This window comes from Chinchilla lanigera, unplaced genomic scaffold (assembly GCF_000276665.1).
Source record: "Chinchilla lanigera isolate Chin_1 unplaced genomic scaffold, ChiLan1.0 scaffold00031, whole genome shotgun sequence".
NCBI classification, from domain to species: Eukaryota; Metazoa; Chordata; class Mammalia; order Rodentia; family Chinchillidae; genus Chinchilla; species Chinchilla lanigera.
In genome coordinates, this window is record NW_004955432.1 from 23199781 (window position 1) to 23222902 (window position 23122).

The window sequence follows — 23122 nt, forward strand, 5'->3', positions numbered from 1 at the left end:
CTCTTCTTCACATCAGTTTCCAAAAGCTTGCTAGATGATACCTTAAACTGCCTCCTCAGATTTCCCTAGCCTGACTGCCGCCTGCATCTGCCGGATACCGGGATGGGGAGCACCACACGGCCGTGCCTCCTCCTCCTCACGTGATGGCCAACGCAGACCCTGCTGCGTCACGACACTTCTTCTCCTGTTGAGTTCCGGCAGGCCTTATGTATTTCCATTACTGCTTTCCAGGAAAAGTGACCAATGGATGAGACTTATCATCCATTGTTTAATGAAGAGTAAACCTAATTACCACCTGTTGTTAAAGCACTCTCTTGTTAAAAACGCAAATTTCCAGTTAATGGGGAAAAGTGACATATTAAGCAATAGTCATACATATCTTAGCCATAAATGATTGGTGAGGTTATGTAGCTTTAGAGCTGGACCCTAATTCAGGTAAATCTTCATGAAAGAAAAATTGTAGAAACAGGAATAACAGGCAGAGCCTACTGAAGAAATTGGAGATGAAGGAAGTGGAATCTGGACCTTTTCATGGGAACGAAGGGAGGGAACGAAGGCCATCCGCAGGACGGTTTGGCTGGGAAAATATCAGAACGTTTGCAATGACAGAACAGCTCTTTTTTATTCTGAATGGCTTTGCTAGAAAATTTTTCCTACTGGACATACACAAAGTACCCACAATGACTGTATTCATTCAGTACCACACACATATGCTAATAAAAAACAAATACTTTTACTTCTATGAATTCATCTTGCCTCTCTTTACAGCGGCTTAACACGCCAGAACGTATCAGCGGCATCGATGTTAGAATTCTTTGGAACAAATCAAGGTGCTGAACAGCCTAGTTTAGATTTGTGTATCACTAAATTCAAGCTAGATTTCTTTCTTCAATAAATACATGAAATTTCACTCAAAACCGGTCTCATTCTTCCAAATTTCATTTAGAAATTTCTCTCTGCAGATGATTTATTTACTTTGCAATTCTCCGTCTCCTTCCCCCTCCTCCTCCTTTTCATATTTGGATTGTCTTGTTTCTGTGAAGGTGGCTCTGCATTGCCCATAGTAATCAGAAACAACGTACTTGACAATACCAGGGTACCTTGCTTAATTATATCCCAGGCCAGCTTCATTAGTTCCTATAATAAATTGTTATTTATTTGATGCGTAGAGGGAAGAAATGTGGAACTGATGTAGGACGAGGAGGCAAAACTTAAGAAGTTAATGATCCCTAAATTCAAGTTATGATTCAGGCAGGTTAAGTAATCCAACAAATTGGTACAAACTACTCACACTCTAGCTATAGTCAATTTATTTAATGGATACTCTCTTATTGAGTACTTTGTGTTATTATAATACTGTTATAAAAGAGTGTTGACTAAGTATCTGTTTAGCAGCCTGCCTGTTCCTTGGGAAAGATTTAACATTTTTCTTACTCATTCTGTCAAAATGTCAGTCACACTATTTCAGAATTTTTGATATTTTATACAGATGTGTCCTGTAAAATATGAATTTTGGCATTTACATAGTTGATTTTTATTCTCATATTTATGCATGCATACAGTATCTTCCACATACCGGAAGATGTGAATTGGTGTCAGATTCCAATCTATATTGGCAATCAAATCAATTGATTATTTATGCCTGCCCTCCTTGTTCTGTTTTAGCTGGACAAGACCAATTCTGAAGAAAGGCTACAGAAAGCGCCTGGAGCTGTCAGATATATACCAAATCCCTTCTGCTGACTCTGCTGACAATCTGTCCGAAAAATTGGAAAGGTACTCTCATGGTTTAGTAGTTGAAACAAGATATTCATATTGTTAATTATTTAGGGAATAGAAAACTAACATGCTAGAGGGCGTAATCCAAATGGCATAGTTAAAATAGGAACTTCTTATATTTTTGCTGAAATCCTGACTGATTGAAGAATTAAATAATGAAACCATGAAGGAAGAAGAATAATTTTCTTGAGAAATGACTGGATTTGTGTTCTGAGAATGTACCTGTCTTTAAAGAACATGAAATAGATTTACTCCCAAAATCTTAACATGTGAATACAAATGTGCTGCTGGGAAGTCTGAAGGTAGTGGCTACTGGATGTCAAGGAAACATGAAAATTGTCATGTCTTGTACTTCCTGTTACACGTCAAGTGTGACCTCTCCCCTCGGTCACTCTGGGCAGGAAGTGTCGCTGTCTCCACTCTGAGAAGACCTAGACTGTGTGGTCTGCCCGCGAGGCGATGAGGGTGTCACGGCCCCACTCCGACCCGTACTGCCCGTCTGTAGGCGCAGTGCCCCACGCAGCGCAGGCCTTCTCAGCGCCTCCCTTCTCTAAGGGTGTTGGTTGGGACTGTTGATTACTAGAGACAGAAATCCAGTTAACTAGCTACAGTAAGGAAAGGGCAATGTTACTGGCTCTGGAAGTCTGTGCGAATGCCTCGGTAGAGACTTGGCCCTGTGGAAGCGGTGCGGCTAGGGACTCACCTATCGCCAGTGTCGTTCGCACTGTGCTGGTTCAGTTCTCCCAGGCTGGCATTCTGGGTGCTGCGCCTTGTACCTTTACAGACCACAGAGGAGAGAGCCTTTTACCCTGGGGCCAAGTGTGGCCACGTGGAGAAAGTTCAGAGTCACGTTCTCACTCCCTAGACCAAGCACAGTCTGGAGATCCGCTAGACACTGTCTGAGCAGACTGCCAGGTGAAGGGGAGCGGGATGGGCATAAGAAAGTGAAAGAAGAAAAACGTAGTTGACCTTTTATTGACCAAAGTTTTATTGACCAGAGTTAAAAGGCTGTATCGAATTGTGCTTTGTTTATCTTACTTTAATTAAATAGTTTACCTTTTCTGACATTTTCAAGGCAAAGTAATACAGTAAATCTTATCTTCCCTGATTTTATTTAAAGAAATAAGCAAATGGGCATAGCAGATGCACAATTCTAAAGTCAAGGGCCATGTTCCTATTGAGCTCTTACGTGTTCAAGAGGCTTGGAGACAGGGATATTTGGCATTTTCGTTTTTGTTTAATTTGATCTATTTTGTATATGGTGTAACCCCTGGTAGCTATAATAGAGCTGGAATATAATACATAATAAATATTTATTGATAAGTAACTGAGTAATTAACGTGAAATGACCAGCATGACTTAAAAACCTATAATATTGCCAGGCAGACAAAGTGAGGTCAGGGGCAGTCCCGGCTGCACAGTGAGTTCAAGGCCAGTCTGAACTGCATAGTGAGACCCCGTCTCAGAAAACAAAACAAAGCAAAAAGATAGCATGACTCAGACATCTGCACATGCAATTGATTGGCCCCATTTTTCATTCTTCTGCAGAGAATGGGATAGAGAACTGGCTTCAAAGAAAAATCCAAAACTCATCAATGCCCTCCGGAGATGCTTTTTCTGGAGATTTATGTTCCATGGAATCCTACTATATTTAGGGGTAAGAATCTCCTTTGTAAGAATTTATGGATAAAAATAATTGTATTATTGAGATTGTAGTGATTATAGAGGGACTAGAGAATCTAGTAAACCAGAGTGAAAATACAAAGGACTAATTCGATTCCAGGCACTAAAAGAACTACCTAAAATTCTAGGAACGATAAGCAAAGATCCTGTGGAATGAAAACGCCAATTAACAATTTTAAATGGGTACAACAAAATAAATTACTTGCTTACAAATTGTTTTCTGTTAGAATTCTAAAAATTACATTTTCTTACTAGAACATGAGATTACGGCTAACTTTATTTTTCTATATTCAATAAGAGAACGTCAAAAGACAATGTGAGGAGAAGAATTCACCCCATTAGACACATGAATGTAAAACTTTGAAATTACAACTACATACTGGATTGTTTCAAAGAAAACTGGTGGAATTTTAAATGTGGCAGCGAGGTGCACTTGCAGTATATGCCTTCTCGGTCTGCCGTTTTCATCGTAGTGAAGAGGGCGGCTGCCTGAAAACCCAGGCTTGGGCGTTTTGAAACCTTGCATGTTCCCCGGTTGCTCTCAGATGTGACTCTGGTTCATTACTCTCTGCACTGCTGAGGATCACTTTGAATCCTTGTGTGTAACCTTTCAGTGGAGGTGATAAGCAGAAAGTGAGTTTAGTCTTCCGGTACTAGCTGTGTGCAGTACTGCTTGGGAAGTTCCGTACCAGCGGGATTGCCTGTGCTCATACTGGTCTCTGCCTCAGCCACAGTGTCTCCCAGGTGAATGCCACGTGTTCCTGTGCTTTCAGAATTATTTCATACAGTTCGACAAACGTGCATTTAAAATTTTACCTTGACAAAGATGAATGTAATTAGGCCCAGAATGTTTCCTGATGCTTGTGATAATTTCCTGGGTGAAATTCTTCTAGCATATATATACTTATATAATATAATATAATATAATAAATATAATATATATACTCTATATATGGATCTATGGATCCATATATATGGATTTATTGTTTCAAAAACCCAAAAAAGATCTTCTAGGGGATGATGTGTGAATGTGTATGCATGCATGTGTATGTGTAATATATGTGTTCTTAATGAGAGCTATGAAAATTTAGAAGTGAAAATAGTTTGTTGGTAAATATGAATAAGGCAGCCCAGGAATTAATTGCCCTTTAAGATATCTTTGAAGTCTTTTTTCTCACAAAAACACTCAGAGCTTTGGGAAATAATTTTCTTCAGTCGTGATCTAGCAGTGCTAAGGGTGAAACCTATAGAGAAAATTAAGGGACAGGATAGTGGAGCGGGTCTGAAGAGGTATGAAGTTGCCCTTAAACTTCTCAAGATTCAAAATATCCCAGCAGAAGACATCCGAAAACCATTCATGGCATGTTAATTATCCACGGATGGGGGTGAGAGAGGTGCTTCTGGGCTAGCTCGAGCCCTGAGCTACCTCTGTGAACCAGCAGAACCTGTGAAAGGCAAAGTCCTTACCATCAGTTAAGTTCCGAGTGATAACCAGGAGAATATTAGTGGTGAGTAAAGACTCTTGGTAGGACAAGGCAGCTGAAACAGGTAAAATTTTGTCTTCTAGCTATTTTGGAATTAATAGAAATGTATTAACAACAGTGATTGTACTATAACTTTTCTTCCTTCTAACTGTAATTTTGTACCTATTAAGCACCTTCTCCCCATCCCCTCCTCCTCCCTACCCTTTCCAGCTTCTGTTGCCTTCATTCTTTTGTCCCGTACAGGAAGTAAAAAGGAGGAGGAAGTTCGGCCATTATAAGACCTCTGTCCTTTTCAATAACATATTCAGCGTCTTACTCTCTGTGGTCTTTTTCTGGGCATTCCTTCTGCCCATTGAATGAGCTGGGGTGAATGAACGAGGGTTCTTGGAATTGTTTTAATCCTGCTTGTGAGATAGATGGACACACTTTGAGAGTTTCTACCTGTACTTCGTCCCTCTACACATAATCATTGGAGTTTATATGTATTGGGTTTGTTTTCAGGACCCATAGAAAACAGTACTATAAAATTTGATGTTAACTGTGAAAGGTTAAGAAAAAGGAAATACCACTACGGAGGAGCTTTCTTTGCAACATTGATGTAATTTTAAATCATATTAGCTACGGATTATTAGCATTAACTGTACACCTCATTTTTCTTCAGCTGATTCAGCAGCCAGATACAACATTGTCTCTAACATATAAGACTCCCAGCAGAGAAGAGAGACGGGCTATTGTAGAACCGAGGGTGAGAGTCAGCTAAGGACACCCTGAGGAGGCCAAGCGCAGGGAGTCTGTAAACACACTGAGAGAGTAGGGTTATCACAGTATATCTGTTATGCTAAGAAGTTCATAAGCGTTCAGTCAAAACTGTCTTGATTCTTAGACGGCCCTTGGCGTGTTTCCAGCACCACTCTGAGGTGCACGTGAGCGCACCGTAAGTCAGACTACTTTTCTTTGTGAAGTCCTAGGAAGTTTAAAGGCATAAAGAAGTCTTGGTACACAAATTGTCAGAGTTCTCGAGTCCCACAGACTGTTGCAAAGGAAGACCGTTGTCACTTAGGCATTGCTTGTGATCATGTTCTTAGAATTTAGACTGGATGAGAGAATGAGATACGAGTTCATCGCAGGAGAGTAATCGCTAGCGTCTGGTGTTACTGATGCAACCTTCAGTTCCTAGAGAATGTGATGTGGCGAAGACTGGAAAATGTGTGTGATGCACTCAAGTATGTATTTTTCCCCCAAAGGGCCAACACTGTTTTCGTAACTCTTCTGGGATATATTTATATTCTCATGCCATAAACTCGTTTTATGACCTTGAGGAAATCACAAACTTGTCTGGACCTCAGTTTCTTTAACTAGGTGGTTGAAAGAGTGTCAGTCCAGTGCACACCTCTGTGAGCCTTCATCTTTCCCAGTAGGGGCCTATGTGGCAGGGGTGTACCTCAGTGGTAGAGTACTTGCTTAGTACGTGCAGGGTCCTAGGCTTGAGTGTCAACACTGCAGAAAGCAGAACAAAAGTATTTAAATCATGTGTCTATGATATTGGCCTAGAGAAACTTCATTTATGTTAAATTACAGTGAAATAAAATTAGAATTTGACTTCCTAGTTTAATATTGAACTGATCATGATATAAGAATTGTCAAGCAACCGAGAGAGAACAAGGTTGTGTTTTCATGTCAGTTTAGGATTATGGGTAAAGAGAGCAGGAGCTTTGGATTCAAACTCTCTAGTTCAAATTCCAATTTTGCTGGTGAGTTGCTGTGTGCTTTTGGGCAGGTTTCTAAACTGTCTCTGTTTCCATTTCTTAACTGTACAGCAAAGATAAATGAAAGCACATATTTCACAAATTTCAGGCATGGTGGCACACGCCTGTAATCCCAGCACTTGGGAGGCTGAGGCAGAAGGATTGACATGAGTTCGAGACCAGCCTGAGCTACAAAGTGAGCTGAAGGCCAGCCTGAACTGCATAGCAAGACCCTGTCTCAAAAAGACAAAAAACAAAACAAAACAAAACAAATTTGTTGTAAGAGTTAGGTGAAGTAAGCACAAATAGATCCTTATATATAGCAAATGCTTCATATATCTTAGCTATTTTAAATAGATCTTTTACCTAAATACACAAATATTCAGTGTTTACTTACTTCTCTATGTATGCTATAAGCAAGTCTTGAAACAATTTGATTTTATAGGGCCCAGAAAAATATTATGCTAATATATAAAAATGATAGCTAAATCCTAAGCATTCAGAAATGAAAGTTAACATTTACCACCCATTCCTTTTGTATTTTCTGAACTAAACCCTGATTGCTACTCTCTTGGCAAAACGAGGGTTGTGAAATCTAAAGAACATAGTTTAAATTTCTAGTGATGTTATCAGTCACAAAGTTGGTAAATACTAAAAGGAAAATATTAAAAAAACAAAAGGTTTTGAGTTGGTTACAAAACCTAAAACATGACCCAAAAGTATGTTTTTGAAACTTCATTCTTGGTGTATGATACATACATTTTTCAAAAACTACAAAGAATTATGGCAGAGTAAAGGAAGTATTAAAAAATAAATCCCATGAGTGAATTAAACATGAATAGGTTTTCATTTGTTATGGTTAATATGGGAATTTCTTCTTTCAGCAATTAAAGCAAAGCCTAAATAACTATCAGACTTCAGTGTATCAAGATAACCCAGAATTTGACACTGATATTTACCCTTGTTAAAAGCAGATTCTTAAGCCCTTGCTTTAATATATAAAGCAATAAATAGATCTTGAAAAGTTGTTAGAGTTTGCATATTTACTTTGTTCTATTTTTTGTATATTTTCTATCACTTGTTAGTTTTTATAAGCTATATGAAATTTTCTGTCTAGATTTTTTCATTCTTTTGTGTATGCTTTTCTGATTATGAAAATAAGGTAAGTGCTGACATATTTGATGTTTATGCTTCCATTTTCCCCCCCAGAGCAATATATACTTGATGAAAGGGAAAATAATCATTCCTTTACATATTGTGCTGTGAATCCCCTTTTTCTCTGAATGTGTTATGAATGCTTTTCTATGTCATTAGATGTTTTTATACCTAATTATTTAGGGCTTATATGGCTATATTATAATTTATTTAATCAATTGCTCATTGCTGTATATTGATTATTTCCATTTCTTCACTACCATAATCTTTCAGTATATATCCTTTTAGTTAAAAGCTGAATCTTAACAGGTTTCTGAACTATACCTAAAGTACACAAAGACAAGTGAACTGCTTTCCAGAGAAGACGCACTGATTCACATTCTTAGTGCTGCAGTACGGACGTTCAGTCCACAGGAACAACAGATACACCAGTTTTTTAAAGCTTCAAGCTGATGAGAACATATTATTTTTATTAACATTATTTTTAGTTTCTAGTGTTTTTACATATTAACAACGCATTTACACTTTTTATGTGTCTAAATTGCCTTTTTATGTTGTCTACTTTTTATTCTGGTATATATATATCTATACCTCTTTTCCTTTTCCTTTTTTTTTTTTTGGTGGTGGTTATGTAGCAGGAAATGGTCCCCCAGCCAGTACCCTTCAGTTCCCTAGTTGCCCAGGGAACAGTTCCTGTTCCAGTTCCGTTGCTCCTGTCTCTTAGAAACGGCTGGTCACTGCGATGCACATTGTGTAAACCAGTCTGTGATTGACAGGCCCTTCTGCCTCAGTACTTCCTGCTTGCTTATCCCAGACAAGCCCTAGACCACCAGAGATCAGGGCCTGATATTCTGGGAATAATCCTGACCAGTGCCCGTCCATGTGAAAAAAATCTGCCTCTAAATCCTGGGTGTCCTTTCAGTGTTTCTGCTTGCCATTGCAGTTATGGGGATTAAACCCAAGGTCTTCACACTGAGCTAAATCCAAGCCCTTTTTCTACTTTTTTAAGGCAGGATCTTTCCAAATTGATGCCGAGACTGGGCTTAAATTTGTGATTCTTTTGCCTCAGCCTTCCAAAATGCTGAGATTACAGATGTGCACCACCATCCCTGGTTCTTCATATTGGTATATAAGAGAATATTTTCCTAGTTTGTCATTTGTCTTATAATTTTATTTCTAGTGAAATTTTGTGTACTTTATTTTTTAACAGTTAGAAATTTAATTGTTAAAAAGATTTGGTGCTTAATCTGTGCATCTTTTTGTCTTCGTTCTCTGCTTTGGCCTCAAACTCAAACTCAGATAAAGATAAGTATTATGCAAGCACAGTTCTGTAGTTTTATTATTTCCTCTTTTACACTTAAATATCAAATCCATTTGGAATTTATTTTGACATACGTAAGAAATAGCTGCTTAATTTTTTTAAACAAATGAGTCTTTAATTTTTCTATCATTTATTGCATCATCTTCCTTCACTGAATTAAAATGTTATACTTTATTATATATTAAATGACTACATGTACTTGACCCTGTTTCTAGGTGTTCCAGATAAATCAGTATGTTTCCTCATCATGCCACATATTGTTAGTGCTTCATGATTTAATATCCAGTAATGCAAACTCTCTCACACATTAGTCTTATTCCTTAAATGTTTTAGATTAGCCCTTCATTTTTTCTATATGAGATCTAGAGTAATTTTATTTAATCAACAAGTATTTACTGAGTAGATACTCTGGGCTAGCTATTGTGTGTGGTTTGGGGATTTTTGCAAAAATACACAGGCAATGCTCGCTCTTATGGCATTAATAGCTCACTTCTCAAAATACACATGGGATTTTGATGAAGGCTACATTAATTTTACAGAATAAGTTAGAGAAGAACATAACCTTTGCACTGTAGGCTTTTCTTTTTTAGAGGGTTTTAAGTTTTTCTGTTTATGCAAGACTTTAAAAATATACCACTAATAATTTTATACAAAATATAAGAATATTTATTTAAAGAATCATTACTTTTTTTACTTAGGGATCTATTTTCTTAGTAATTACTTTTTAAACAACTTCTACTATTAAACTCTTGATGTACTTAGATTATTATATAGAAGATCATATTCTATGCTAACAGCGATATTTTTTGCTTCTTCTTTCCAGTTTCATACCCCAGTTCTTACAGTTACTTTACCCATAAGTTCCAGAAAAATGCACTACTCCAGTATTCTTTTTGTTTTTTTCTAACTTTGAAAGTAATGCTTCTAGAATTTTATTAACTATGGTCCTGATTGTTGTTTTGAGGGAAAAATTCTTCCTCAGGTTCATAAGATATCTCATATTGAAGTTTATTAAAAACATCAGTCAGACACAGACATTGAAGCTTTAGCAGATTTCTGTTGTTACTGAGGTAATTATAGGATAATTTGTAGTCTGTTGGAGTTTTATTAATTAATTAAATTTTCAATATTAAATTGCTCTGCATTCTTGGGATAAAGAAATATAAAGTATATTTAAAATAAATGGAGATGATGACGATAATATTAGTGACAACACACAAGAAAAACATGAGGTAACTTTAGAAGTTCTTTAAAAAATCCTTCTACTTATATTTCAAACAATTATGCTTTGGACTTGAAATGACAATTTTTAATGTAAAATTTTTATGATTAATTCATTTGATGTGATGGAGCCCAATTTTCTGTTGTCCATTATACTTCCCTTTATGGTCTGACTATTCAGCAAAAGCAGACTTCCACATCTCCAGGACTCAGCCGCTGACCTAGGAGTGCAGGTGGATCAGAAATGGCTAAAGGGTTTATATTCACCCACAGTGACCTCGAGCTCTGGTCTAGAAAATAAATCTTTGAGATAGCAATTCAGTGTCCTCAGAGGCATGTTCAGGCTTTTAAATTTTCCCTGGGAGACTGACCTAAGATGAGACCCAAGGTTACTCCCATCAGGAATGCAATCACGTGAGTTATTTTCTCACCTGACACCTCCTCCTCCAGAGATGGTATTTTGAACTCACACTGTTCGGATTTGCTCCCCTCTGAGAACACATCCATCACCACGGCAGAGCGTGGGCCGGGACAGGAATCCTTGGCTTCTGCCATGGCACTCTGCAGACGCAGATCATATAAGAGAAGTTATTACTAGAGAGGACCTTCGAAATAGGCTTGTTCCGCCTCTCAAGGAAAACTATCCAGAGAATGGAAGCAACTACAGTGTTGCAGGGAATGTAGCTCATGTGCTGGGATAAGAATTTGAGTTTCACAATCTTGAATTCAGTGTTCACTTCACTGTCACACCGGCTTAAATGTTTGTATCAGGCTTCTTTCTATTAGCTAAGTGAGCCGTGAAGTGAATTCCATCTTGATTTTTGCTTGATAAGGTATAATAAAATATTTTATTAAACAATTTAAATGATTTTATCTTCCTTCTCCTTACATGCAATTCTCAGTTTGCTTATACTATTCCATGTAGTAGCAAAACAGGAAATTCCTTGTGTTTCTGAAAATAGTCTGAGCAAGAGTACGTGTAGATTTCATGTAAGAAGAATACACACATATGTTTCTCGAGGGGTGAATTTTGTAAAGGACTGCACTTCATAGATTAAGCTAGGTATCAGGTGCCATTGTTTTCCTTTCCAAATTAAAAAAAAATCAGGTGATATCTGTAAATGGTTCCATTGTAAATACTCGAGAGCATGCTGCATTAAACAGGTTAGGGAGAACTGCAGTTGGGGAGGAGGTTTGAAGTACTGATTTTGTCCTAGAATGGTAATGGCTTTATGTGGTGGTGAAGTTTGTGTTGGTTTGCTATAAGAAGATGACCCTGTTATTAGAATTTTTCTAGCAAAAAATAAACTGCATTTTATTCGATGAACATATTTCTCTCAAAGTAGTACTACCAGTATCTTTTTAAATAATCACTGTCACTCAAGGGATGAGCAAGTTCTCAACGAGGCACGATGACAGCTAACACGAAGAGCTATTCCTTCCAGATTAACACCAATTTTGATTGGTTTTTTTGTAAATTGCAACTAAATAACAATTCAGGAAATGAATCTATTGTGATAGAGATGACAGATTATGAAAACACATAATGGAGGTGCAGTGGCTGGGAATTTAGTTCAAATTACTTAACACAAAAACCCCTTCTCAAGCCTGTCCGTCTCTAACCTCCAAAATCCTGTGCTACAGCTCAGTTACTAAAACATTTCTTTCTTTTTCAGACTACTCCTCTTAACATTCTATAGACAGAAGCTACTCCTTTGAAATGTTGAAACACTTTCCTGCAATGTGGTATTTACCAGTGGTTCTATAATTTTTGACATAGTCTAATAAGTATCTTATACTATCTTTTTCTGATAGTACCTTTTTCTGATATAGTATCTAATAAGTATCTTTCTGATAAGTATCTTTTTGGATATAGTCTAATAAGTATCTTTCTCTAAAGTGGGTTCTGAAAAAGGGAGAAAGTTATTTATGCTAAGCATAATAGAAGCAGTTGGATTCTTAGGCAGCAAGCACACTCCATACCCTTCTAGTTATTATCTTACCGTGAACAAGGACTGATGCTTTATCTTGTATGTGTAGGAAACACAAGTACTCTCTGCTCTCTGCTTTATGGCCACAGATGATACTCCCAACATGTACAGTTTAGATGACCACTTTGCCCAAGGGCAGACCCACTAGTAATGGAAAAAATAAATCAAATAAATGTGGTTGTGGTGAACTGGTAACTGGTGGGCAACTTGTAACTCCCAGCTGAACTGGATCAGCGTGGTGTTGGGGGTGGGAAACCCACCTGGGGATTGTAGCCAGCAGCGTGAGAGGCAGAATGGAGAAGAAGAAGAGAGGCTATTGGGAGCTGGTGGAGGCTGTAAGGAGCTGTTGGTTCTCTTGGAGGACCTTGTCACGCTGGCTTTCCTGATGAACTTGGCTGTTCTCGTTGTCTGAGGAGCTCGGGGCCTTGTCACTGAGAATGGCTTCCGTTCACTTTGGGGGAGCTCTGGTTCTCTCTTTGAGCATCACCTCCTGGCTCCAGAGGGGAAGATGGTGCACTGTCACATTGGCTTTCCTGATGGGAACTTGGCTTTCTTTCTCACTGGAGGAAAGGTGCTCTGGACCCCACTGTTGCTGAGGATGGCTGGGGTACTTTGCAGGGGAGCTCTGATTCTTATTTTGAGTGTTGCTTCCTGGGGCTGCAGTGCAGATCCCTCAGCCTGCTAGCACAGATCCTTCATCCCACTGGCACAGACTTTCTAGATTCCACCACTGACCTTTGGGCCTTCCCAGTGCAGATCCGTGAAACAGGCCTGCATGAGACATTGTCCTGGGCTCTAGGCCTCCAGCTGTACTCATAGGGGACATTGTTATGGGCTCTAGGTCTTCAGCTGAAATCATGCAGGACATTATTGTGGGATCCAGACCCTAAGCTGGATTCTTTGGGTGACTATTAGAAGTAATCTTATAAAATAGGTGTCCTGTATTATACTGTTTTCCCTTGCAAAAACCCCAAACCACGATGTCTATGAAAAACAACTTATTAAAAATTCTGGGACAAATATTAATGTGAAAATAATTTTCATGATTAAATATTGTTATTAGAAATGCATTACAGAAAACTGTTTGTAGTGCAGATATAATTTATACATAATTTTAAATCTAAATAAATTTCTTAATTTAAAGATTATTTTCAAATAAAATCATCTGGTCTAGACAAACCTTGGCCTGTACATAAGGAACCTCATAAAAACAACCCCGCCAATATTTGCACTGATTGTAAAAGATTAAGAGTAGGAACTACACAAGCTACCCCAGGGTAGGCGATAGGCAAATAGCTTGATATTTTACCTACAGAGCGGTACATTAAATAGCGTGAAAGTAAATAAAGTAGCTGTAAAACATTGGTGGGATAAGTGTCAAAAACAGCGTTGAGTAAAAAACTGCAAAAAGCACACTGTAATGCAATTAACATAAAATTTCAACCTCAAAAATAATTCTACATGTATATTCTAAAAGTGTACTCTTATATAAGATGTATATATACGATGCATACCTATGTAATATAAGATGTATACCAATGTAGTGTAGGTACAAAGAGTGCATAGTAGTACTACTAAGTAGTAATTATGCACTTTTTAAAAATAAGTTTTCTTTAGTGGATATGGCAAACTATAATGTATTACATCTGGGTAGGAGGTTAGCAATTTTCTTTTCAGCACCTGCCTGTTTGCTGTAAATCAAACTCCTTTAAAATATGGCTATATGAGAGAAAAGAATGATAATAGTTCACGTTTGTGATTACTTTGGAAGCTTTTAAAGTTTTGAATATATTCTTACCCTTGGATCTTGGTTTCTGCAGTTGTGAAATGAAGTTTTGAATACAGACTACAGAATGGGCAGCTACAGAAAACAAGTGGTCAGTCAGACCGATGACAACTGCACGTAGGCTATGACTCCGGGTGGGGATGAAGCTGATGTGGAATACACGGTCATCTATTGAGAGTGAGAGGCTAGCGGTACTGGGCACACGTGGTTTAGAAAGGACAGTGCAGAAGAATGAAAATAAAGCACATGGAAGGGGGGCAGAGAGAGCAGTACAGTGGGGCACAGTCTGGCTTGGACCTGTACATTTCAAATGAGGGTAATTGGCATGACATCATTCCTTAGAGGATGTCTTCCCACTTCCCGCTCGCTCACTGGGTCATTCTGAGGCAAAATGAGGGATTATGTCTCTTTCTCTTTTGAAGATGATTTAGCAAGATGAGTAAAATTTAGAACTTCTTTGTTCAAATGTGTTCCTGTACATGTTTGGGAGAAATGGCAGTGAATTTGGTGGACAGTTTGGCCTAGCCATCAGTTGAGGACCTTTTAGGAGTGGAGTTGTTGGAAACTGGTTTGATGTAGGTTCCACTGGCAGATTCCTCACTGAAATCCAAACCTGTCCTAGACGGGGAAGGGAACGGCAGTGCAAGTGGCTGGCTTTTCAGCATCGTGAGTGCCGGCGCTCCCCTCTTCTCTGTAGCCAGGGCTGCTTTGTGGCAGTTATCCTGAGAAGCTATGTTCATTCCGGAAATAACACCATTCCTCAAAATGCTTTTCCAAGTTCCGTTCTGAGATTACTTCCAGTCACTTGGTCTTGTTGGCCTGTTTCTTCCTCTGCAGATGAAACTGTAATGCCCACTATGACTGTCCTAAAGATGTTATCAAATCAAATGGGAATAACTTTAGGAACTGCTCTATGCCATATAGGTAATTAACAAACCGTTGCACAAAGCACCTCTTTATTTTATTGCTATTATTCATTTTTTAGTTAAAATATCCAATATATGAATTTATCTCTTGATGACTTGGGCTAGAAACCAAAAACCAAATCGTATTTCAGAATATCCAGATATTGGATACCTAGTGTCAGGAGTTCCATAAACGATTAACCCTCTCTGTAAGTCCATTCAAAATCTTCAAAGATGAGACCGCATCCATGTGTGTGTGTGTGTGTGTGTGTGTGTGTGTGTGTGTGTGTGTGTTACTGAGGATGAACCCAGGGCCTTTTCACTGACAGCCCCTTTTTATTTGTTTTTTATTTTTTGTTTTCAGATGTGGTCTCACTAAGTTGCTGAGGTGCCCTGCTGCATATATGCACCACCACACCTAGCTAAAATGAGACTTCCTGTGTAGAAATTGCGAGGGTATTTCATAAGACAGAAATGAAATATAATTTCTCTGTTTTTCCTCTTCTGCAGGAAGTCACCAAAGCAGTGCAGCCTCTCTTACTGGGAAGAATCATAGCTTCCTATGACCCAGATAACAAGACAGAACGCTCCATCGCCATTTACATAGGCATAGGTTTGTGCCTGCTGTTTATCGTGAGGACGCTGCTCCTCCACCCAGCCATCTTTGGCCTCCAGCACATTGGAATGCAGATGAGAATAGCTATGTTCAGTTTGATTTATAAGAAGGTAATACTTCCTTGTACGGATTCGCGGTCCATGTGTTCTCCATGGGACATGTCCTAAGGGCCTGAAGCAGGTGGTGATACAAGTAAGGGATATGCTGAAATTAATTTGAAATGCCTGTGAAATAAATGGCAGAAATAAGTAATGTTTCTAATTTTCCTTGATGATTCAATTTATTTCAAGTGGTAATTATTAAGCATCTTTAAACTGCCTATATTGTAAGTTTCATGTTTAGCCATGTCATTAATGATTGGGCTTGTGTCTGGTTTTTTTTTTTTTTGCAATACTGGGGTTTAAACTCAGGGCCTCCCACATGCTAGGCAAGAGCTCTACCACCCCAGTGGTCAATTTTTTTTAAATCCATAGTTCCCCATTAAAGTAATACACAGTCTGTGTAAAAGTCATAGACAAAATATGTACTAAAACACCATAAGGCTTTATGTTCACTAACAAGAGTATAATTCATAATTATTAACGATTGTTAAGCAATTAATATTTCCACCTTTACTAGTTGACACGTGGTGAAGCTTACTGTCACAAATGATTAACATTTATTCAATGCCTTATTTTGAGTTGGGTTGCTGTCATCCTGTGAATCTGAAACTTCTTTTATTTGATTATTTATTTTCACTGATGCGTTTGCAGTGTACAGTGATTGTGTTCCTTTGGAACGTGTGTGTAACACATCTTAATTCTTTTCTCATCCCCTTCCCTACCCCCTCTCCAGCTCTTGGTCCCCTTTACTTTTGCCAAATTTTAAAAGAGCACATATATTGAAACCATAAGAATTTACTCTGTTTCTCTGTGTGCATTACCTAGACAAGGGCCCAAGTTTCTGAGGCTTGATTTAGGTGAATTCAAATGAACATTTAGCTACCTTACAAACACAGCTGAAGGTCATTCGTATGAGAGGCGCTTTCACCAATCTGATACAGTACTGTATGTGACTGCTTGGTTCTACCAAGTCATTAAAGAACGCTCATTTGATTAAATCACTTGGCTATTGCTGTATTTTTTGCTTTCTTCCCTCAATATAAAAACTTGATATATTTGGCTTTTAAGGGAGGTAGATATGAAGTTCACCTCGTAAGTAACCCATAGCAATTCCATGAAATACATGCAAAGTCAGTTGTGCTGTAAAAATTTCAACAGCCATCCTTTATTGTTCAAAAAAGCTTTTAAAGAAGCAATGGGAGACATGGAGTCAGTAGTTTAACTGAATCTTTTCAGCTGCAATCTCATCAGTTCAGAAGTCCCAGAAAACGTCTCATGATGTCTATAAAAATTGTATTTTGATTGAGAAATTTTACATAAGTCAAGAATGAGGAATTATTAGGAATAGAAGCCAAACAGCTTGCTATCAAAGTTGAATTTAGTTCCATAAATATTTGTAAGGATTACTCACCATCATAATAATAACAGTAAAGTGTGTGTTGGCAAACTTCTAACTGATTACGGTGTACGTTCTCATTTGATGCACCCACAGTCCATATGGAAGGACCTAGTATCTCTGTGTTATGGATGAGAAAACAATGACCTAAAAGCCCAGAATTTTGTGGAAAAACTGCTTCAAAATTTCAAAGTGGGAAAATTACAATCTTTGAAGTAGAGAGTTTCTACCCATTAGGGAAAAAGAAATCAGTCCTGAGATGTAGGAGTAAGTAAAGGGGGTGTCAAATAAAGAGTAAGCTTAGTTTGCAAGCAAATCTGCGCGTAGTATTTAATGTAAGTCGTAATAGATGTGCGCCAGATCCAGTGTGAGTTAATGCACAGTTGGAGGCTGCTGTATCTATTTCTCTTTCTCAGGGCCGAATATCTGTTTCTTACCTGCTTTGCTTGTGACACTTACTGTCTTATCTTAGCATCATCACTAAAGAATGCAATTGCATCTTCGTGTGGCTGGTTTGGTTCCTAAAGACAGCTTTGTCTTGATTCTTGCCAGACCTTGCTTTCCCTCACCTCTGACCTGCTTCATCCTCGCAGTGGGGACATGGAGGACCCTTCTGATAATATTTCAAATTTTGCAGCAGAGCACTCTTGGCTTTGTTCCAAAGTCTGCAACCATGATGCATTATACTTGATAAAATGAGTTTAAATACAAAGTTGAGCTCTGTCTGTGAATCTTGAGAATTCAGAAATAATAGATGAACAACTATTCACTAAATGCTTCCTGTGCACACACCTCCATATTATACCCTGTGTGAACTCAGGTTTGCCTGAGACTGGGTCTGCTGGTAAGCCACATGAAAACCAGATCAGTGGAACACTCCCTCCCCGCTAGTACTGCTCTGATAATGTTTGGAATTAATTCCCTTGATTCTTTCTTCATCTCTGCTTATCTATCCATTGTTCCAGGCTCATCTCTACCAAATCTTTCCAGATTTTTCTAACCAGAAGTATAAACTTTCTTTTAACCATCTTATTTGCTATTTCCCTCCATTCATTAGCTTCTCATACTTATGTCCTATGCTATCTTGAGGCAGGAATTACGTTTTACTAAATCTTAATTGCTAAGGCATCAGTATGGCTAACTACATCTGCTAAATCTCAATAAATGTGTGATTAATTTGATTCATTTGAAACAAATATTAGCTGGGTGCCTTCTAGTCAGAGTATCTAACAGCAAATCAATTCTTATTATATTTTGCAGGCAAAGTGTTATTATGATGTTCCATAATCACAATTTAATAACTTTAATTAATTTGTAGATAATTTATCAATTTAAGTATTTTACAGTAGCACAGGTTTTCTTTGTAAAGTTAAGTATTTTTTATTTTTCACATACTCTTTCATAAAATTATTAATGATTTAATGATTCATAATGTACTTTTATTGAGTTTAATAGCACTTTTATTCAAGAGTTATTGTAGGACTTCATGAAAAATTTAATGCCAAAATTTTAATCTCAAATTTCAGTGTCTTTGGTTCCATCTTATAAGTAAAAGCAAATCCACTCCCTAGAACCTCACATTATTTAAATGAATATTTAAGTACAATATTATTACCACTGTGGAAATGAAAAAATTGTTATTGCTATTTATATGCTGGAAAATAAAATGACTAGAGGGGTGTCAATCTATTTGCTGTTAAAAATATTTGCAAATCTGAGATGATAAAAGGTGACTGAACATAAAATAATTTTTATTACCTTCACAAAAAACTGCATGCACAGTAGCCTGACTCCTCAGCTTTATTATAATGTTGCTTTGTTTGTTTGTTTGTTTATTTATTTATTTATTTATTTATTTAATCTTTTTGAGACAGGGTCTTGCTATGTAGTTCAGGCTGGCCTTGAGCTCACTTTGTAACCCAGGCTGGTCTCAAACTCACAATGATCCTCATGCCTCAGCCTCCTGAGTGCTGGGATTATAGTCATGCGCCACCACACCCGGCTTATCATGTTGCTTTTAAATATATTTGCCTTTTGTTTGTTGACATCATCTAACCTCCCATTTTTGTTTTAGACTTTAAAGCTGTCAAGCCGTGTTCTAGATAAAATAAGCATTGGACAACTTGTTAGTCTCCTTTCCAACAACCTGAACAAATTCGATGAAGTATGTACCCATTGACTAAATCTTTCATGAGTTACGTTAGAAACTGCATGACCCCAAAGCTGAAGCTCCTGTGTCTGATAACAGTGAGGAGTGGTTAAGTCTCGCTCACACCTCCCTTGACTCTTTCTGGAAACTGAGAACCCTACAGTGCATAATAGAGTGCCGCTGTGAGGTTTGTGGCGCTGTCCAACTCAAGGCGCCTCAGCTCGCTCTTAGTTTTTCAAAACTTAATCCTTATCCAACTTTGCTTCCTTTTAGTACTTTAAACTGGTTATTTACTTTGCCTGAATATGATACTTTGAGCAATTTCTGTTCTGTGCTGTTATGTGACAGCTAAATTCAAGGTCCTTGAGGACAGAAAATATGTTTTATTTATCTTTGCATTTCTAGTATTTAATATAGCATTGGACCTACAGAAGGTGCTAGATAAATTACTGCTGAAATGAGCAGGCACTGTGTTTATTCACAGTGTCTCTGTCACTTCACAGAGATGTGCAGCTGCATGTGAATTGAGCCTTCATTCTCTTGAGTTCTATATGATGGCTTTTGGTTTATCAAAAAAGACATGGTACTTAAAATAGATTTTTTACACAGTACTTAAGGTATTTGGTCTCAACTCCATTGAATGAAAACACACTTAAAAAGTGCAGTGACTTAGGAAAGCCCAGTCTTATGTGTAGAATGTACATTCTGTATGCTCCAAGTAATCAGTACCTGGATTTTACATACTCAGAATCATGAAGTGTTTGATTGCTTAAATACCAGGCTATTTTCTTTCCTATGAGATTGTACATTTGCTTGGTTTGGGGGTGGAGGGTAACATGCCACGTTTTTTGCTGTGTTCTGTTTCCCAGGGACTCGCGCTGGCACATTTTGTGTGGATTGCTCCTCTGCAAGTGGCGCTCCTGATGGGGCTCCTCTGGGACTTGTTGCAGGCCTCCGCCTTCTGCGGCCTTGCTTTCCTGATAATCCTGGCCCTTTTCCAAGCAGGGCTGGGGAAGATGATGATGAAGTACAGGTAGCGGTCTGTTCTTATCATCTGAAAAGGCACTGAATTGTGATCTATATGTTATCGCTAAAAGCAAGCCATTTTAGTGGCGTAAATAATACTTCCTATACCAATGGGACGTTTCTTGTTTATCGGTCCATAGAACTTCTTTATACTTACATTAAGATTCAGTGCATTTATATAGTTCATAAGATTTAAGTAAAAGTGGATACAACATTTATAAGAATTGTAGGAAATACATAAATTTTGTGTAAAGTTCATTAGTTTCACCCACTCTGGTTCAGAGAGCATCACATCTTAAGAACCTTAAGATCATTAAGGGTCTTAATTTCTTTTTATTACAGAATGAATCCATGATGCCAGTTGTTGTTTAGGATAAAGGATTTCTAGAGTTTGTCAACTAGTGTATGGTAGAAACTACACAAATTTTGGAGTCAGGTCACTGCTTGGATCTCAGATTGTACACTTTTTCCATCTGGTCTTTGAAAAGGAAATAATAACTTCATAGACTGTCATGAGGATCAAGGCTAGTGTGTCTAGGATGCATTCACTACAGTGTTTGACACATAAGAGGCATTTACTAAGTGGTAACTATTATTTTTATTACCTTCTAGTTGATAGTAAAATAAATGCCCATCTGTTTAATAAAAGAGATGTGGCTATTCTTGAAACTTTGAACACATTTTTCCTTCTGAAGTGCTGGGGATTGAACCCAGAGCCTTGTGCATGCCAGGACCTTGAGCTAGTATTCCACCATTGAGCTACATTTCCAGCCCTTTTTAAAAATTTCATTTGGAGACAGGGTCTTGCTAAATTCCATAGGCTGCCCTTGATCTTGCAATCCTTCTGCCTCAACCCCCTGAGTAGAGGAGATTACAGGTGGGCACCCCCACACCTGACTTGAGCAGTTCTTAATGGATAATATGACTTGTTCTCACTATTGGTTGATTGGTTTATAGAGATCAGAGAGCTGGAAAGATCAATGAAAGACTTGTGATCACCTCAGAAATGATTGACAATATCCAGTCTGTTAAAGCATACTGCTGGGAGGAAGCAATGGCAAGAATGATTGAAAACCTAAGACAGTAAGTTTTCATGATAATAATACTGTTAACGGTTTTATTCTTAACATTTAGAAAATGAATCTATCATGTTGGACTTTTAGATTAAATTAGAAGTTACTGACAATGAACTAAGGCTAATTAAACCTTAAATGGATCTGATATAGTATATAATTCTGAACCAAATAAATGACAGCTATTTCGTTACTTAATTTATATGTTGTAACTCATGAACAATGGTGAAAACCTCTATTTGGACAAATTTTGTTTGCTCTTTAATTTAGGAATAGTGCCGTGAGGTAGTATCTGTAAGTTGTATTCATATAAACTATTCATTAAGGCAAAGTCAGCTCAAGTAGTGAAAGCCATTTTCTGAGAAAAAATTAGTAGTTGGTACCTATATCTAGTCTTCTTTCTTCTCAGATGATCATTCACTGATTAGTGAAGATTATATCCAGTGAAAAAGTACAGTATAGACTGAGATTTATCACTGAGACAATTTTGGGCAAAATATAAACTAGAGCATTTTGGTAGCCATGGAGCTACTTTTCAGTAGTTGAGTTCCACATTCTATACAATGCTATCAAAAAAGGCTGTAGGAGACAATGGGAGTATATCACTAAAGAGACAACCGATTGCAAGATGCACGGCACATGAAAGTTTCACAGGAAAAAATGTACTAAAAAGAAGAGTACTCCTTGGGATGGTACGAATACGGATTATTAGGAACTCCATGGACAATAGTTAACTGAGCTACAGGTGTGTGATTGGAACAACAAATGAACTAGTGAAATGTTAAGTCCTTTGCCATGTAAATAGAAAGAGTACAAGAGTATTTATTTCCCAAACATTGTCAGTCACCTGTTTTTATTATGCCTTTCAAGACAAATCCAGGAAAGGAATTTCTTTTTCTTTCCGGAAACACCCTTAAAGATCTCAGGAGAAATGGTCAGTTGGTAGAAGTTGTTTTTTCCTTATTAACAAGTGAGCCCTTCATCACACTGTACTTACACACATGGGGGGTTAGCAAGGGTGGGGAGGAGGTTATCAGAGGATCTGGTTCTCTCAGGCCTCAGGCAAAACTCATGGCCGGGTTATTCTCCAGGTTAACTTTTCTTGACAGTTCTTTTTTTCTTCTTCTTCCTTAAATGATGAAATCCATTCTTCCCACTCTGTATTTCTGTTCAACCAATTCTAGTGGCAAATATCTGGTTTTATCTTGTATAATCCAGCATGGAATTGTTACCTAAATGTTGGAAAGTATTCATGTAAATACGGAAAGCAAGAATTGCTTCTACTCAAGAGAGCAAATATAATGCCCTGGAAGCGATTGACAGTATGCATTTCCAAGGGGTGATTACCCCAGCCCTGGCCACTGCCGAACTAGGCAAAGGGCTGTGGTGCAAAGCTCCTTGAAAATCTGCCTTTTATTGCTCTTCTGTGATAAAGCCACTCTCAATTTTTTTATAAGAAACTGATAAACTGTCTTTATGACTCAGAGTGTTAATGATTTTATTACAGTGAGTACTGCTTTCTGGATGATTCTTTTAAGTGTTCTTGGATCCCTTTTTCTTTTCTTATATAACCTCTTTGTTTTCCTCAATTGTTTCTCATATATTTCAGCAACAATTTTAGCACTTTTCTAACATTTTTGTAAACAATATTTTCTATAATTTTGTAAGTTATATATATATATATGTATTCC

At 37.7% G+C, this 23122-nt stretch overlaps 1 protein-coding gene across 2 annotated transcripts in view; it reads left to right on the forward strand.

Annotated features, from left to right (window-relative positions):
* The window catches only part of Cftr (cystic fibrosis transmembrane conductance regulator (ATP-binding cassette sub-family C, member 7)), a 148703-nt gene that overhangs the window by 20136 nt on the left and 105445 nt on the right, over positions 1–23122 (forward strand). For both annotated transcript variants that reach the window (XM_013515961.1, XM_005388136.2), the window contains exons 2-7: positions 1666–1776; positions 3328–3436; positions 15581–15796; positions 19258–19347; positions 20202–20365; positions 21316–21441. In XM_013515961.1, coding sequence (XP_013371415.1) covers positions 1666–1776; positions 3328–3436; positions 15581–15796; positions 19258–19347; positions 20202–20365; positions 21316–21441 — 816 coding nt within the window. The remainder of the gene's footprint in view (positions 1–1665; positions 1777–3327; positions 3437–15580; positions 15797–19257; positions 19348–20201; positions 20366–21315; positions 21442–23122) is intronic.